We start from the raw sequence: 16,617 nt of genomic DNA on the forward strand, positions 1-16,617 counted from the left end.
CCAACTGTATAATGAACTGCACCGTGTGAAGCTGTAATTGTTTAGGTTTTAAGGAACGTTGCTTCTCAGGCTTTTGAGCGCGTAACCTAGAGTCTGCCCACTCGGCGGAAATGGAGATTATTGGTTATTACCCTGTTTGAATATCTTACATTATTCCTTGCCCACCCTGGCCCAGGCATTCTGGACAGTGAACTTGTTCCTGCTCTATCATAGCTTTAATAAAATACTACTTTGCCTAAACGTGTATTGGATTAATAGCTGTGGGGGACCGGACAGCTCTTTGTTGCGACTTCCAGGGACGCCCTAATTTCAAATATCAACGAGTCGCTAGCCCTCCTGGGAAACTTGGGTCTGCAAGTAAATCTGGAGACGTCTCAACTTCAACCGGTCCAGAAAATACACTACATCGGTGCACTACTGGACTCCACAAAATGCACCTGCCACAAAATCCTCCATCACCCCAAATTACCCTGACTACAGATGCCTCTCTCTCGGGCTGAGGCGCCCACATGATGGGACTTTGTGTCGGAGGCAGATGGGACACACAGAAACGGAATCGGCACATCAATTTTCTGGAACTGCTTGTGATATGGTTCGCTATCACCAGTTTCCTGCCCCTGATCAAGGGGAAGTGTGTCACGGTCCTCACGGACAATACTACTGCCCTCAGCTACGTAAACAAGCAAGGGGGCACTGTCTCCCAACACCTCTGCGACCTCTCCCTTCGGTTATGGGACTTCTGCATCGCCGACAACGTCTTCCTAGTCGCCATGCACATCCCAGGGCACATGAATGTGCAGGCGGACCACCTGAGACGGGCAGGACTCAGTCTGCATGAGTGGGAAATAAATCCGACTTACCTTCTTCCACTCTTCTGCAAGTGGGGGTTCCCCCAGATAGGGCACAAAAGGTGTCCTCTGTTCTGCAGCCGAGGTGGCAGGGACCCGCAGTCTTAAGGGGATGGTCTCCTCTACTCGTGGTCCAGAGAATTTCTCTTCCTGTTCCCCCTGCTGCCTCTGCTCCTGAGAGTGGTCCACAAAATTATCAGCGACAAAGCGGACTGCATCCTCATAACCCCATGGCGGCCAAGGCAACCATGGTTCTCAACCATCCTCGATCTGTCAGTGGGGGTCTACCACCAATTTCCTCTGGTACAAGACTTTCTGTTCCTAACCGAGTCCCCTCTCCTATACCACGACATGCCACATATGAAGTTGACAGCCTGGAGAGTGGTGTCAACAGCTTTTCCTCCTGCATAGCAAATGTCTTGCTAAACTCCAGAAAGTCCACTACACAAAAATCTTATTACAAGTGGCTAAGGTTTTGTTGCTCCTTGGGTAAAGATGCCCCTCGAGCCACCTCTGCAAGTCTCGAAAAGGTTTTCGAATTCCTCCTGTCTTTCGCTGACTTGGGACTGTCACATTCCTCGTTAAAGATTTATTTGGCCGCACTTTCGGCCTACCATGTTCAAGTTGAGGGATACACACTGTTCTCGCATCCTCTCTCTAAACGTTTTTTGAAGGGACTGTTACACCTTTACCCTCCCATAAAAAGTCCTGTTGTCCCCTGGGACCTTCCCCTGTGCCAACTCACCAGGAAACTCTTTGAGCCGCTCGCAACTTGCCACATGAAATTCCTGTCCTGGAAATTAAGTCAATTTCTTACCTATGTCTTGGTTAGTAAAAACTTTATAGTTTGGCTGTTATTTTTTATTCAGTCATTGTTTAAAGTTAAAAAAATACATTTCCTTTATTTTTAGGTCTCTTTAAAAGGACCTGTCAAAAGAAGTTGGTCTTGCTTGGGTTTTTTGGGACAGCAGCTGCTTACCAACTGTTTTAAAATTTTACTTTTGTGGGTATCGCGCGTATTGCTTTGAAGGAATTTATTGTAGCGACAAGATCCTTGTGCTATGTGTAAACAATTTATGTTAATTTGTTTGATGGCGATAACGGACCACTAGTGAAGGCTTTGTTGAAATGCATTTAGTCCTTTGTTCAGTTCTAATACCATAATGTTTTGTACAGTAATTTGGTGTTAGTGCTATTAATTTATTAATTTTTTGGTATCATTTCTTTTTAATTATGATATACCCATTTTCCTCAACCTCCTTTTGGATTTTTCAGTTGCCTTTCTTTCCTGAGAGGTTAAGGGGATGCCATAACTTACCATTTCCATGCAAGAGTGGATCATACCCTTCTAGTGAAGTTTTTTTGATTCCGTTAATCATATCATCAATTTCCGCTTCTTTCTGGTGTAGGCGAAGTGATCAAGGCATGGGACATCGCTGTGGGGACGATGACCGTTGGGGAGCTTTGCCGGATTACTTGCAAACCAGAATATGCCTATGGCTCTGCTGGCAGCCCTCCCAAGATACCTCCCAATGCCACACTGATCTTTGAGGTGAGTTGGAGATGAGCTCCTTTGCATCTGTGGCAGAAGCAGCTCCACCTACTTGTAAGGTTGACGCTTGAAGAGCTTGGGCCAGTGGCAGCAGCTCCTGGAGCCCCCGTACTGAAGGTGGTGAATACTAACCGTTGGCTGGTGAAAGCAAAGCAGGGTAAGATTTGAAGAGTGCAGGTTATGCAAGAGAGCTGTGTGGAATGACCGATCTGACAGTGCAGGTGGAGACTTCTGATTATAGGCAGGTAGAAAGGGTTGGATAGAGGGGGGAAAGAGAGTCCATTCCTCCCTGTAGTATTTCACTTTGTAAATATGTTTGTGGTTCTATTTCTGTGATTTAATGTGGAGGTTTATATGTATGCTGCTGTGGGTTAAAATGTTGGCCTCTAGAGTAAAGAGTGGGGCTGGATGGGTGAGTTAAGTGTGTTATGATTGAACAGTAGCTGTACGGTAGGGGGCACAGTTGGACTGGTTTGTAAGAGATTTTGTTCTGTGTGTGGGTGGAGGAGAGCTGAGTGGGTGAAGAGTGTGGAGTTTGATAGAAGTACGTGGTCTTTGTGGAAGTTATTAGCCTAAGTGGCAAGTGAGAAAACCAAATATAACCAAGCCATCCAGTTCTTTGGGGTTTGGCTAAGAAGTCCCAGGCAAGAACCTTTGGTGGCAGTGAAAATAAGTAGGAAACACTAAGGAAGGCAAGTAGGCAGGATAAGACACGTCGTCTCAGAACACTCTGGAGAGATCTTTTTAAAGGCGTTGCATATAAAGGGTTCTCAGAAAGGAGCAAAACATTGCACTCCCTTTTGCTCTGTGCCCACCAGCAGCCAGTGCGGGGTAGTGGTTAAGAGCAGTGTTCCCTCTAAGCTGAGTTAGTGTGAGCTAGCTCACAGTTTTTTAGCCTCCAGCTCACACATTCTTCTCTTAGCTCAGGAAGGGTGGCTCCGGTGCAAACTAATTTATACAGTAGTCAAATCACTCGCTCACAACTTTTATGCCAGTAGCTCATAAAGTAGAATTTTTGCTCACAAGACTCCACAGCTTAGAGAGCGCATTGGTTAAGAGCAGTGGACTATAATTCCCTACTCCTCTGCATGAAGCCTGCTGAGTGACCTTGGGCCAGTCACAGTTTTCTCAGAACCCTCTCACTCCACCTACCTCACAAAGTGCCTGTTGGGGGAAGGGGAAGGGGAAAGCTATTGAGACTCCTTAGGGTAGAGAAAAGTGGGGTATAAAAACCAACTCTAATTCTTCTGACTGTTTTGCATAACTTCTCCATAACTAAATGGGAAGAGGCAAGACACTTGTGCAAGGTCTGTTGAGATTTCACTAGAAGCTACCCTTTGCAACCAAAACAGCTGTGTTTGCAGGTATTTTAGAAGGAATGCTTGAAAGGCTTAGGAGGGTGCTGAATCCTGTACCCAAGGCCTCCATAACATCTTGCATGAAAATTACATAGCCCTGACAAGGGAATGCATCACAGCCATTTCCCTAGAGATCAGTGCTCTAGTGTGTTGTGAGGATCAGTGGTTCAGTTCTGCAGATACTAAGATAACTGGTGGATGAGCTCTCCTAGTGGTTATTAGCCAGGATGTTGGTTGGCAAGCATGAAATAGATACAGTTGGCATGTGGTTCCTGATCACACGGCTGCTGCATCTCTTCAGGATGCTTCTCTATATTTCTAATGGGAATCTGTTCTTTGGATCTGGTCCCTAAAACCGTTTTATCTGTGCCATGAGGTCTTCCCTGGGCAGCAGTGTGTGCAAGACAATGACTTCATAGTGTGTCCTGAGAATACAGGCACAGATGTAGATTGTCGAGGAGGGCAATGCAGAGGTTACCAGCGTCAAGCCTAGGGATGGGTGTGAACTGAACCGCAAAGCAAAACTCATCACAAATTTTGCCCTATTTGTGGTTAGCAAACCAAAGTTCATGACGGGTCTACCATGTGTGTTAAATTCCTTAATTTCCCTTCAGTAAAAGAAAGAAGATACATCGAAGACGGAAGAAGAAAAACGTGTTGTAATGTTCTTACTGAGGGAACATTGGTTTTAAAGATCTTGCGGGGGGGGGAGTAAAGCATGGAGATGCTAATTTTTTCTTGAGGGCTGTGATTATGTGTGTTATAGCTTTGGAATTACTCTCTGTTCAGTCAGATAAGCTGGTTTTGTCCGCAGAAGCGATGATTGGCGGCACTCTTCATGTTTGAAAGTAACTGTATAAGAGTAACAACTATGTTTTAAGTATTGTAAAACCTTCATTCTTGGGTTTTTAGTTAGGTTCTTTTCCACCTGATCGGAATCCTCAAGGCAGCAAACACAAAAACATTCAAATACTTGAACAATTAAAAAACATCTAAGATTGTAAAATAATTCAATAAAAACAGCCTTAAAAGCCTTCAGTGCAAAATCTAGTTCCTCAGTGGAGATTTAAAGTACTCGTCTGTTAATGCTGTTCTTTTTCCTGCCCTCTTCAAATAAAGTAGGACATCCTGCATTTTACTGCACTTTCTTTAGAAGTAAATCTGAGTTTTCAATGTTCTGTTTGGTCTTCTGCAGATAGAGCTCTTTGACTTCAAGGGGAAAGATCTAACTGAGGATGAAGATGGTGGAATAATCCAAAGAATCCGGAAGAAGGGGGAAGGCTATTCCAAACCAAACGAGGGAGCCTTGGTAGAGAGTAAGTGTCTGTTGGAAAGGCGAGCTGAAGAACTGTGAGGAGGGTCAGGAGGAAGATGTTGCATGGAGATGTCAGATCCCAGGGAATTGCAGCATGGTCTGGTTGCTGCACATGGAGAATCGGCTGCCAAAAGTGGCACCTGGAGTCACTTTCACCGCTGGGGCAAATTCCACCCCCCACCCCCCCCGATCTTCTAACAGTGGTTAAGCAGTTTGTCAGCACTGACTTTAGGTTACTGGTTAAGCCATAGCACTGATTAGCCTGGGTGCTAACAAACTGTTTCACGGGGGGGGGGGGGTTGTCCCTGAGAGGGAAGAGGCTGTGGGTAAATTGTTGATTCCTGAGACTCGTTGCTGATTTAATAACCACAGGTGGCAGGGAGGCAGCACTAGCTCATTGTTCCTAGTCTGTCACTGGAAGAACTGGAATCTGACCAGTCTCAGAGTAAGCTCCTAGAATGGTTTCCAGAGCTGTACAGCTGTTTACCTCAGCAGCTTCTGTGGGCTGGAAGTTTCTCTGTTTCACATTATACGTGTCAGAGGAGGTTTTTCTTGTTAGATAATGAACATAATTGCAGAGTTCAATAAAAAATGTTTGCAAATATAAGGGGGATATGTGTGGCCAGAGAAATCTTAGCTAATGAACATAATTGCAGAGTATAAGGGGGATATGTGTGGCCAGAGAAATGAGAAATTGCCATTTAAGCTTCCTCACAATACAAGAAGCAAAGACATAAAATTAATGGTGGACAAGCTTTTAAAACCGCCACATAATAGCCACACAGTCGACATGTGGAACCTAGTGTACTGGTACATGGTGCAGATCAAATGAGTAACTGGGAGTGAAGGTGGACAATAAAAAATATGGATTCTTTTATTGGCATGTGAACAACAGTTACACATCAGTGAACTGAATACTGGTTCAGTCATCCTTCTGACATGTCTCATAATACTTCAGGAGGGCTGCCTTGCATGGCAGGATACACCCATATGCTACCAGCGCTTCTGCTGTTGCCACTTCTCAGTAAAGGAGGCAGTCCTGGTTTTGGTTGCTCCTCCAGGGGCAGGACCCCCCACCAAAAAGAATCAAGATAAGCAGAAGAGGAAGGAGAGAAAGCATTCCTCAGTTTTGTTCCTGCTTCTGTCAGTAGAGTGGGGCCTTCTAGCAGCTCCCTAGTCAAATGCTGGCTGTCTTCTTTTTTCCTTGTGGGACTTTTCTGCCCCAACCCCACCCCGTTCCTCTGGGACAACAAAGAGTGCCAGCTTCCCCCTGCCCTTCCTGCTACCCCGTGGTCTTGGGTGCCCAGTTGAGGGTAGTTTCACTCCAGGTCAGTGTTAAGAACTCTGAGGTAAGGCTTGGCTTTTATCCACAACGGCAGCTCTGCTTTCCCCTGTTGCAGCTACTGGAGTGGGAGCGGTCAGGGAGGCACTGTCATGGCACAGTCTGAACACCTGTCCTCAATGCCATTAGGGATTCATGATGCTCCTCTCCCCCACTCATAGAATACACCCGTCTTTAGCAGAACATCGTGTTTGTGATAAGCATGTCCTCCTTCCTTAGTTGTGGTTATGTGCAGCTGATGCTTTGAACGCTCGCATGTAGAGTACACTTCTAATGGTAGAATCATAGAATTGAAAGGGACCTCCAGGGTCATCTAGTCCAACCCCCTGCACAAGGCAGGAGATTCACAAATACCTCCCCCTCCACACCCACAGTGACCGCTATTCCATGCCCAGAAAATGACCAAAAAACCCTCCAGGATCCCAGGCCAAACTGGCCTGGAGAAAAATTGCTTCCTGATCCCAAAGTGGCAATCAGAATTTCCCTGGGTGTGTAAGAAAGGGCCACAAGAACTAAGCACTGATCTACCTAAGTTCACAGAATCAGCATTGCTGTCAGGTGGCCAACTAGCCTCTGTTTGAAAACCTCCAATGAAGGAGAGCCCAACACCTCCCGAGGAAGCCTGTTCCACTGAGGAACCGCTCTAACTGTCAGGAAGTTCTTCCTCATGTTCCTAATGGTCTCTGTTTGCTTTATGGATGGAAAACAGTTGAGTTTTTTTTTTTAATGAGGTTCAATTAATTCATGACTAAGTAAAGTAGAGATGCTTTAACATCATGGAGATGCTGGAGCAAGTAACTTTCTCTCTTCTGTTGACCTCAAGGAATGTCTCAGACCAGCATATTGTGTACAAAAGTCTCTGTGCTTCCAGTTCATATTGCTCCCATTTGGACTGTCTTCAGTGCTTGACGTGTGTGATTGTACACTGCTTAGACTATGGCTTGAGGCTTGGTGGATGTGTATACCATGCTTAAAAACCTGGAGGATCACGGTTTCCTGGCAAGGCTTCAAGTTTTTCTGATATGAAAGCATTGAAGTTTTCCTGATACTTGGGCAGCAGAGCAAAATCCTTCTATTTTATCTGGCCCTCAATGCATGGAGGAACACTTTGAGTGTTCCTCCTCACAGATTGGAGGATACTCTGTCTACCTTTGACGTATCTGTCATGAGTGAAACCTAGATTTTTCTGGCATTAGAGGAAATACACTTGTGCTGGGGGAAAGTGTGTGGCCACCTGGACTCTGTCTAATCCATTCTTTCCTCTTGTTATTTGCAAGCTTTCTTCATAGCTAAATCAAACTTTTTTTTCAGCTGAAGTTTTAGTTTTTTCTCTTTCTGTTGCTTTTCCAATAGTGAAGCTGTGACATACATACCTCTCCCCACTTTCAGGAGCTTAAGTTTGAAGTTTCTGCCCATGTCTCTAGAAGTAAACAGGAAGAACAGATCCAATCCAGGATATCCCCCCCCCCCCCCGTCTTTCTCTTTGCTTGGCAAAAGTTAACAAAAGCAATCTGCAGTTGCAGGAATGAACCTCTTACTTTGTGTGGATGCTTGAGTCTGACTGTGCTGCTTGCTCCTTTTCTTTGGGAGAGGATCTGCACCCCTCCACCGTCCCACACACCCCATTCGCTGCATATTCCATGAGCAAGGGGGAGGGTGATAGTCTCACCACACAAGAGTCAGAGCCTTGCAGCGCAGCCTCCTCCGATCATATGAACAGTGAAAGTGGCAGCAGGGAGTAGAGGTGGGCAAACTGTGTCTCTCCCCCCCCCCATTTTTGATGATGATTGGGTTGCCAGTCCAGTCCTCAGAATGTTGCTATAGTTTTTCATTTTTGATACACTTTTCTCATGTAGAAACCAAGTCAAACTTTTCTTCCCTTGAGTTGGTTACAGATATGTATAATTTTACCTTGGTAGAGCTGTATAATATTCAGAGCATTGTATGTACATGGTCTCAACTCCATTTACATCAGAGGATCTTTTGTACTAGTTGAGATAGAAGGTCGGCATGGAGACAGAGTATTTGACAAGCGGGAGCTGCGATTTGAAGTGGGAGAGGCAGAAAACTACGACCTTCCCCCTGGCCTGGACAAAGCACTGCAGAACATGGAGAAGTTAGAAGAGTCTGTGGTATATCTCAAGTCCAGGTATGTCACTTGCCCCCCTCAAGTGCCAGATGTGCTTCCTTTGTTCTTCAGTTGAGCTGTCTAGATGAGTATATCAATGGAAAGCCAGACCAGAAAGTTGATTGAGGGCTTCCTTGTTGGCAAGTGGATGGGGTGATGCCTGTACATCTGCCACCGACAGGCAGCACCCACCAAACTTTTTCCTGCCTCTTCCTTTTCTGTGAGGAAGATAGGTCGAGTCCCTTCTGGCAGTTCGTGCTGGAACAAGCCCCTCCTACCTTCTCCTCATCATGGCATGGTTGGGCAGCCAGGTGGCTTTCAGCCTTCTCAGTGCTGTTAACCACACCTAAGTAGGCTCTGTCAAGGATGGATGGCCTTTGCCTTCATCCTTTGCCTGCAGACCCTACTCAGCACTTAGCCCCGAGGAACGGCTCCTTGCTGCCCTTCTGAGGGTTGTTGGCTGGATCCAAGACAGATTTGCAGTGCAAGGACAGACATGTCACCAGTGTTCCCTCTGAGTTGAGTTAGTGTGAGCTAGCTCACAGTTTTTTAGCCTCTGGCTCACACATTTTTGTCTTAGCTCAGGAAGCAGGGGGCTTCAGAGCAAACTGATTGATGCAGTAGCCAAATTGCTTGCTCACAATTTTAATGCCAGTAGCTCACAAAATAGAATTTTTGCTCACAAAATTCCACAGCTTAGAGGGAACATTGCATGTCACCCGACTTTGCTCTGCAGAGCTTACTTTTCACTTGGCCTGACAAAAGACTAGGAACTGTGATCCATGCTGCATTCCCTAGAGCAGCTGGCTGGGTCCAGGCATGCTCTGACTTAGCCAGACAACAGCTCTTAGGAAAGAAGACTCCATACCACCCTTCCCAGTGCTGAGTTCAACCTGCAGAGTCTGTGTGCCTTTTGTGAACAGTTTTTTTTGTTTTTTGTTTTGGTATTTTTGCATTTTTGTGTGCATGCCTGTGCCTGGAAATCATGGCAACCTCTGGCGACTCCTACTGAGAAGTGGCTTGATAGCCTGCCTCTGCCTCCCAACCTTGGTATTCTTTGGAGGTCTCCCATCCAAATACTTGCCAGGGTTGGCCCTGCTTGCCTTATTTACAGCTTCAATTATAAATGCTCTGTGGAGTAATACTCAACAGTACTTTTATGAGTTGCAGCTTTTCAAATTAAAACACATTAATTCAGGCTCCTCTTCACGCAGATAACAAGCAAAGCCCTGTGGAGGCGGCTTCCTTTTGTGGTGATGTTGCAAGGCTCTGATAATGATGGGATTTCCATTTTATTGAAGCCTGAATTCTTGAGTGGGGGGGTACTTCTTTCTTGTGCCGTGGACCAGCCACACAAATATTACTGGCCACAGAACTGGTTTAGCAGTTCCTGTTTTAAAAGGTTTCATTCAGAGGATTCAGAGTTCTCTGTAGGTGTTGAAAGGGCCAGAGGTTTTAGAGCAATCAACACAATAAAACCTTCAAGACCTTGGAAGGCAGGTCAGTATTATTCCCATGTAGGAGATGGGGAGGAGTGGGTTGCCCGAGGTTACCCAGCAAGCTCATGGCTGAAGTACAGTTTGCGCTTGGGACGTCCTGGTTCACAGCTCATAATGAAATCATGCTTTATAAAACTCAGGAGGGTTTAGCCCTGGTGCATGACCATAGGTGGACTCAGAAGCCCAGCATAAACACAGTCCTTTCCGGTTTTCACTCGTGCATACCAGCACTGGGAGAACAGCTGAGAAGTGTTTCAGCTGACATGTCTGAATTTGGTCATGGTGCTGCAAAACTCTTTGGGTATTCAGCTTTATAAATAAAAATTAGGACAGGAATGACCTTTTTAGTATATTTTATTTACTTCATTTATATCCCACCTTTCTCCCCACTGGGAGGATTGTGAGCTTCAAGCCAGGATGTCACAAGTTCATATTTGCCTTCTGGCATGTTCACTTTGCCTTGGGCATGCTAGTATCTTCAGACACCCAACCCCATCTCCAGTATGCTCCAAATAATACATTCAGTCCAGTCCTGTGCAGGCCAACTAAGAAGTAGGTAAAGGTAAAGGTTCCCTTGCTCGAAAGCCAGTCGAGTCCAACTCTAGGGTTGCGGTGCTCAAATCCGTTTCAAAGCCGAAGAGCCAGCGCTGTCCAAAGACGTTTCCGTGGTCATGTGGCCGGCATGGTTTACTCCTAGAGAAGTATGTATAGAATTGCAGTTCAGCCTTCAGATTTCACATGTGCTGTAAGAATTATTTTGATCATGTGTGTAGGCTGCTTTGGAACATTCTGTGTCCTACTTCTGGGAAGGAACTGCAGTGCAGTAGCAGATTCAGTCCCCGTCGTCCCCCCCCCCCCCCCCCCCTTTTACAGCTTGGCAGGACTTCAGCCAGAAATCGTGGTGAACAGCTACAAGTCCAGATTTTATATGAAAACTCCCAACACTGTGATGGACCTCACCAAATCATGTCAGCCATTTGTGAATGTGTCTACTGCCACTGCTGCCCTTTCTGAACCTTTCTATAGTGCCCACAGGTTTAAAAAAAGATGGGGAGCACTGGTCTACTTAGCTTGAGGGCTTTGTTGTTTCTGAGAGAGAGCAAGAACGGGCCAACCCAGCGTTCTTAGAACCTTTTCATATCACTCACAGCTATGGTTTTGGAAGTGCTGGAAAGGAGAAGTTTCAGGTCCCACCGGATGCCGAGCTACAGTATGATATTAAACTGAAAAGCTTTGAAAAGGTATGTGAGAAGGTTTTTGTTTTTTAATGGGAGGGGCTGTTTCTTAGTGGCAGAGCCTCTGCTTGGCAAGCAGAAGGACCCCGGTTCCATCCCCAGCCGCCTCTCCAGGTGAAACAAGCAGTTGGGAGTAGATGATGTGAAAGACCTCTGCTTCCGATCCTGGGGGGCTGCTGCCAGTCAGAAACGACAGCGCTGACCGTAACAAGCTGGTCGTCTGATTCAGCTTCATGTGTTAATTTAAAATGAAAAAGAACGAGGAGGGAGTTCTTTTCAGCTTGTCCAGTAAAGTGCTGTGTGTGTGTGTTTTAATTGTGGTGGGGGCAGTAGAAGTCATCTTTCATGTCCTAGCGGATCATTAGTGGGTACTGTCTGAGGAAACGAGGCACATTAATTGCTCACCGTGAGATTCCTGGCTTGGGTCCTGTACCTTCCTTATAGTTTATTCAGCATTGCCCTCCTTTGTCAAGGTAGTCCTTGGGGTGTTCTTTTCTTAAATTATATCCTGCCTTTCCTCGTGGCTGAAGGCAGTTTACAAATTACAATTAAAAACATTATAATATATAACATACAAAATGAGAACATTTTCCCCCCATGGCTTCAAAATTTCTGGAGATGTTGCATATCTCTCTCTCTGAAATCCTTTTAAATGAAGTTATCGGGATTAAGCCTGGAACCTGCCACATAGAAAGCATATGTTTTTTTCCTGAGCTGTGTAATATCTGTTGCTTTCTACCAGACTGGTGTGCAAGGTAGTACTTTTAAGTGAGGCAACTGGCATTCTTTTTATCCACCAGACCTGAAACTCCAGTCTGCCCTTCACTGACCCCTGCTGAAACTAGAGGTTGTTCATCCTCAGTTGCTGTTCACGTCTTTTGTGACTTTGTCATGGTCTGTCCAAAAGCAGCATAAGTCAATCTGTGTGTCTACTTGAGAGCTCTCTCTTCAAAAGTATAACCTAGCTGATTGGCCTCTTACCTGTTTAGGCTAAGGAATCCTGGGAGATGAACACTAATGAGAAGCTGGAACAAGGCTCCATTGCAAAGGAAAAGGGCACCCACTATTTCAAGGTGAGAACAGGATGTGGTTTTATAGTCCTTCAGGAAATTTCTAGCCCTTAACACTGTCAGGTTCCCCAGTCAGTTCACTCCCCACACTCACCTTTCACAGTGTAATGGTTTATTGGAGATATGATACTGAGGGTTCCAAAGCCTTTGTTAGGACTGAAGGAAAAAGCGGGAAAATACAAAATATAGGTAAAACCCAAAAATTCCATGCACACGGATGTCACACCTAGTCCCTGACGTTTCTATGGCAACATGGACAGATCTATGATGCCCTATCTAACCTAACCTGGCATACAGATCTCCAAGGACAGTCTCACAGTAATTATCTTGGGGTGCCGCTTCAAGAAGGTTACAAAGCCTCTACTCCCATACACTCCAACAACACATACTCCCTCCCTAGGAATTCAAAATGGCAAGCAAAGGTACAGTGATAAAAACCAGGACTGCTAGAAATCGAAAGTAAACTGGACTGAGCTTGACAAACACTTTAAATACACCAAGCCCTATTGAAGATGAGATGCAGGCATCTCTCCTGAATTTAAGTGTTCTTCAGTATTAGAAAATATTCGGTCATGTGACATCAGAAGCAGCTCTTTTTACAGTTGGAGCTGATTTCTGGTTATGGCAGTCAGGAAATTTAAAACCTTTCAGGTATCTCACTAACTGTTGTTAATATTCTGACATTTGTAGCAGTTGTTAGCTATAGCACAATGTGGCGGAGTGGTTAGCATATTAAGTATTAAAATCCCTGCTCAGCCATGAAACTCATTGTGGGTGACCTTGGGTCAATAGCAGTCTCCCAGTCTTGCCTACCTCATAGGGTTATCGAGGATACAGTGGCAGAGGGGAACGCCAGATGTATACTGCTTACACTCTTAAGTCCCTTTGGAGGAAAGATGGTAAAAAATGTGGTAATTCACTTGCTGTAAAGCAAAACCTTGGCTACCGTGTGAGCCATGCCACTCTATGTAATAGTAATGTAATGTCTTGAGGTAATACAGGGGTATGAACACTTTGAAAATTCTCTCCCCAGCACAATAGCACCAGGCTCCTGAGCTCTGGTGTTAGATGCAGAGCTTCTTGCTCTGAACCTTAGCTGTCCAGCAGTGTAGCAGAAGGGAGGGTATTTTTACTTCTCCTTCTCATTGCTGTATGGTAGGATTTGAGAAGGGGCTAATTGGGGTTGTAGTATCAGTGCCTCACATGCTGCCCCCCCCCCCCAACTCTGCATTCTGTGGGCCATAACCTTTTAAGTGTTCTGTCCCTTGACAGTTCAGGGAGTCCTAGGGCAATTGGTAGAATAATTAGGCAGGAAGAGGGGAAAACTTCCTGGATCCCAATTCATACCATAGCACTAGTGCAAGGTGCTGTGGGTTTCACAGTGGTTAGAGCCCTTCACAGCTTAAGCGCATGCTAGACTGGTGGAGAGAACTAGGACCCAGTTCACAAGAAGAATGATCTCTTTCTGTTCTCCCTCTCTAGGACCCTTAGAGGCTTAGCGGGGCAACAACCCTTTTAACCCTATAACGCTCAGTTATCCTCAACATTCTTGGAAAGTAATGAGCTTCCTCATGTTTTTGCATATCTTGGGAGGTCCCTTGTGAGTGGCCGGATTTCACTGTTCTGCCAATAGGCATATAAACATTAACTTCACTGTTAGGAAGAATAAGCTGGAGGGCTGTGAGGAGTCAAGGTGGGGAAAGGAAAAAGCCTCTTACCGTGAAATCGCAGGATACTGTTGAGCTGTAGGAGTCGCCTACCCCTGAGCCATAGCAGTGTTATACTGCAGTACAGTTGTAATGACTGTCGAGGCTCAAACCACCCCTTTTCCAGCCCAGTGTGGGTCGCTGTAGAGTGAAATGTCTTTCTTGATGTTCTACCCTTTTGCAGCCTGAACATAAAATCAAGGTACTCTGTCCTCAGTCTGAAATTTATTGCGGATAATTGTAAGCAGTATAATCTGCAGAGTGGCTGAGTAGTGATAATGGACAGATAACTATCTGCACACTAAAAGCACACTTTTAGTTCATCCTTTTCCCAGTTGAGATTGTTTTTAAAGTTTCAGATGATTTGAGGAGCCTTGCCATTTGTGTCTGGGTAAGTCTGGGGTTTTGTGCAACTAACAGGTTTCAAAACCCACATTTCAATAAGCAGTCAAGCTTTGAACAATTTAGGAGTCTTTTGAAGCAGTGGCCAATGCAGAATGTTTTGTTGGCTGATTCGGCATCCTACGATGGAGTCTCATCAGAAAATTGAAATGGCTTTTGCCACTTTGAACAGGAAAGTTGGGGAGAGAAGCCGAAGATGGTGTTTGCTTCTCCACTCATCCCTGGCACCACAGTGCTGTCATGGCAGAGACTGAAGTGAGAGCTGGGATGAGATCCTGTGAGAAGTAGGCCGTAGCTCCACCCTGAAAGCAGCCAACTGTGGCAGCCGCCTCTGCAGCCAGCCCAGCCCACCTACTTGGTTGGTGGAGCTGCTGGTGAAAAGGGGAGAATGAGCCCTGCTCTGGTGAGAACATTGGCTAGGCCAGCCTCGTGCCATTCTCCTGGGTGCTGCTCTAGGTTGCAGCCCAAAGCACTTGCCCATGGCAGTGGGTGATGGCAGCCTGCAGGCTCCTAAGCAGCCCAGCACACAGGTTGCAGCCCAAAGCACTGCCTTCATGGCAGTGGGTGATGGCAGTAGCCTGCAGGCTCCTAAGCAGCCCAGCACAGCTTTGCTCAACACAGAAGATACCAGCCATCCGGGCCCTGGCAATGGTGCAGGCTCCAGCCCAGTCGCTGCTGCAAAGCCATGTCTGATCCCCACTGCAAGCAGGCTGCAGAGAGGACTGTCATCTCTGCCTGATTAAATGGCCAGAGTGGGAGATGACTAGCCTCTGTGCCAGCTGCTCACCAGAGGAATCCTGCCAGCTTCCTGGAGTGAGGGGTCAGAATTACAGGCACTGGAGGGTGGTGGGGGAGTTTCTGTTCAGAAAACAGTGGGAATTTGAGTTTGACCGTCTTGCTGAAACTCCCATTACTTTCCAGGAGGGGAAGTACAAACGGGCAACGTTACAGTATAAGAAGATTGTGTTGTGGCTGGAACATGAATCGGGCCTCTCTGGTGCAGAAGAGGAAAAGGCCAGGAGCTTGAGGCTTGCTGCCCACCTTAATTTGGCTATGTGTCACCTGAAGCTGAAGGAGTATTCCCAGGCCTTGGAGAACTGCAACAAGGTAAAGATAAGCATTTGTGACTGTTAGTCAGTAAGAGGCATCTTAGTGCTGTGCTTGAGGATGTGGCTTGAGTTGAGATACAAGGGTATTGCTCAGCGTGTCCCTTTATCCCAAGATTCTGGCTCTGTCTGTGTCTCTCTGCCCAACAGTTCAGTGCCACGAGAGCTTTAACCTATCCAGGACTAATCATTGGGGAAGTCTTGTCTTTCTCAGGTAACAGAGCTCACGTGGCTATAACGAGAAAAACTGAGTTCACCTGTGCGTCAAAGTGCAACAGCATTCCACATTCCTCATCATTATTTCAGTTGGTTTCTTTAAACCAGGGATGTCAAACTCATTTGTTACAAGGGCCGGATCTGACATAATTGGGACTTTGTGGGGCTAGGCCATGTGTGTCATAAAATGTAACGCCAAGTAGCAGAGATATAAACTTTATAAAAGATACAAATACAAAGATATTATTTTTAACTTAAAATACAAATATGCTTAAAACTCTTGCGATATTTTATTTAACAGTCTTTGATAACTGACACCTCCCAAACCTCCCCCCAACAATGATTCTTGTCTAAAATGGAAAGGTGGGGGAATAGTGGGGTTTGGCAATGCAATTTTTAAAAATAAAACATCAAGAAAAACCACAAGGATCACAGCAGAAACTAAAAATATAAAATGTTCTGAGCCTAGGAACATAAAATGGCTGGGCACTGCAAGCTTCTCCCCTTCCCCCCCAGGTGTACTCAGGGTGGCTGGCTCTCCAGTGTAATGTCCCCCTTTGGCTGTGGACTCCAAGGTTAAAAACATCAACCCTGTATTTGCAAGGAGACAACGCCAGCAAGCAATCACTTCAACTGTACAAACACTGGAAAGTGAAACTTTGCGCTCTGCTCCATTGTGTCAGCAAGCTGCCATGGTGTTCTGTGTGACTTCTGATTGTACATATGTGACCCCTGTCCCTGCCAGCTGGCCTATGTGTTTTCCCTGCTGTAATGCCAAAGTAAAACAACTGGAGGATGTGAGGGGGAGAGTATGCTTCGCTGCTAGCTTCTTACTTATCA

General features: G+C 45.8%; 1 protein-coding gene across 1 annotated transcript in view; it reads left to right on the plus strand.

Moving 5' to 3' along the window:
• The window catches only part of LOC107116902 (peptidyl-prolyl cis-trans isomerase FKBP4-like), a gene marked incomplete at its 3' end in the record, with an annotated part of 26,432 nt that overhangs the window by 7,950 nt on the left and 1,865 nt on the right, over nucleotides 1-16,617 (plus strand). The window contains exons 3-9 of the mRNA XM_015418926.1: nucleotides 2,258-2,400; nucleotides 4,954-5,074; nucleotides 8,408-8,564; nucleotides 11,193-11,283; nucleotides 12,267-12,350; nucleotides 15,377-15,562; nucleotides 15,712-15,775. Of these exons, the coding sequence (XP_015274412.1) occupies nucleotides 2,258-2,400; nucleotides 4,954-5,074; nucleotides 8,408-8,564; nucleotides 11,193-11,283; nucleotides 12,267-12,350; nucleotides 15,377-15,562; nucleotides 15,712-15,775 (846 nt within the window). The remainder of the gene's footprint in view (nucleotides 1-2,257; nucleotides 2,401-4,953; nucleotides 5,075-8,407; nucleotides 8,565-11,192; nucleotides 11,284-12,266; nucleotides 12,351-15,376; nucleotides 15,563-15,711; nucleotides 15,776-16,617) is intronic.

This window comes from Gekko japonicus, unplaced genomic scaffold, assembly GCF_001447785.1.
Source record: "Gekko japonicus isolate JY-2015 unplaced genomic scaffold, Gekko_japonicus_V1.1 scaffold2269, whole genome shotgun sequence".
NCBI classification, from domain to species: domain Eukaryota; kingdom Metazoa; phylum Chordata; class Lepidosauria; order Squamata; family Gekkonidae; genus Gekko; species Gekko japonicus.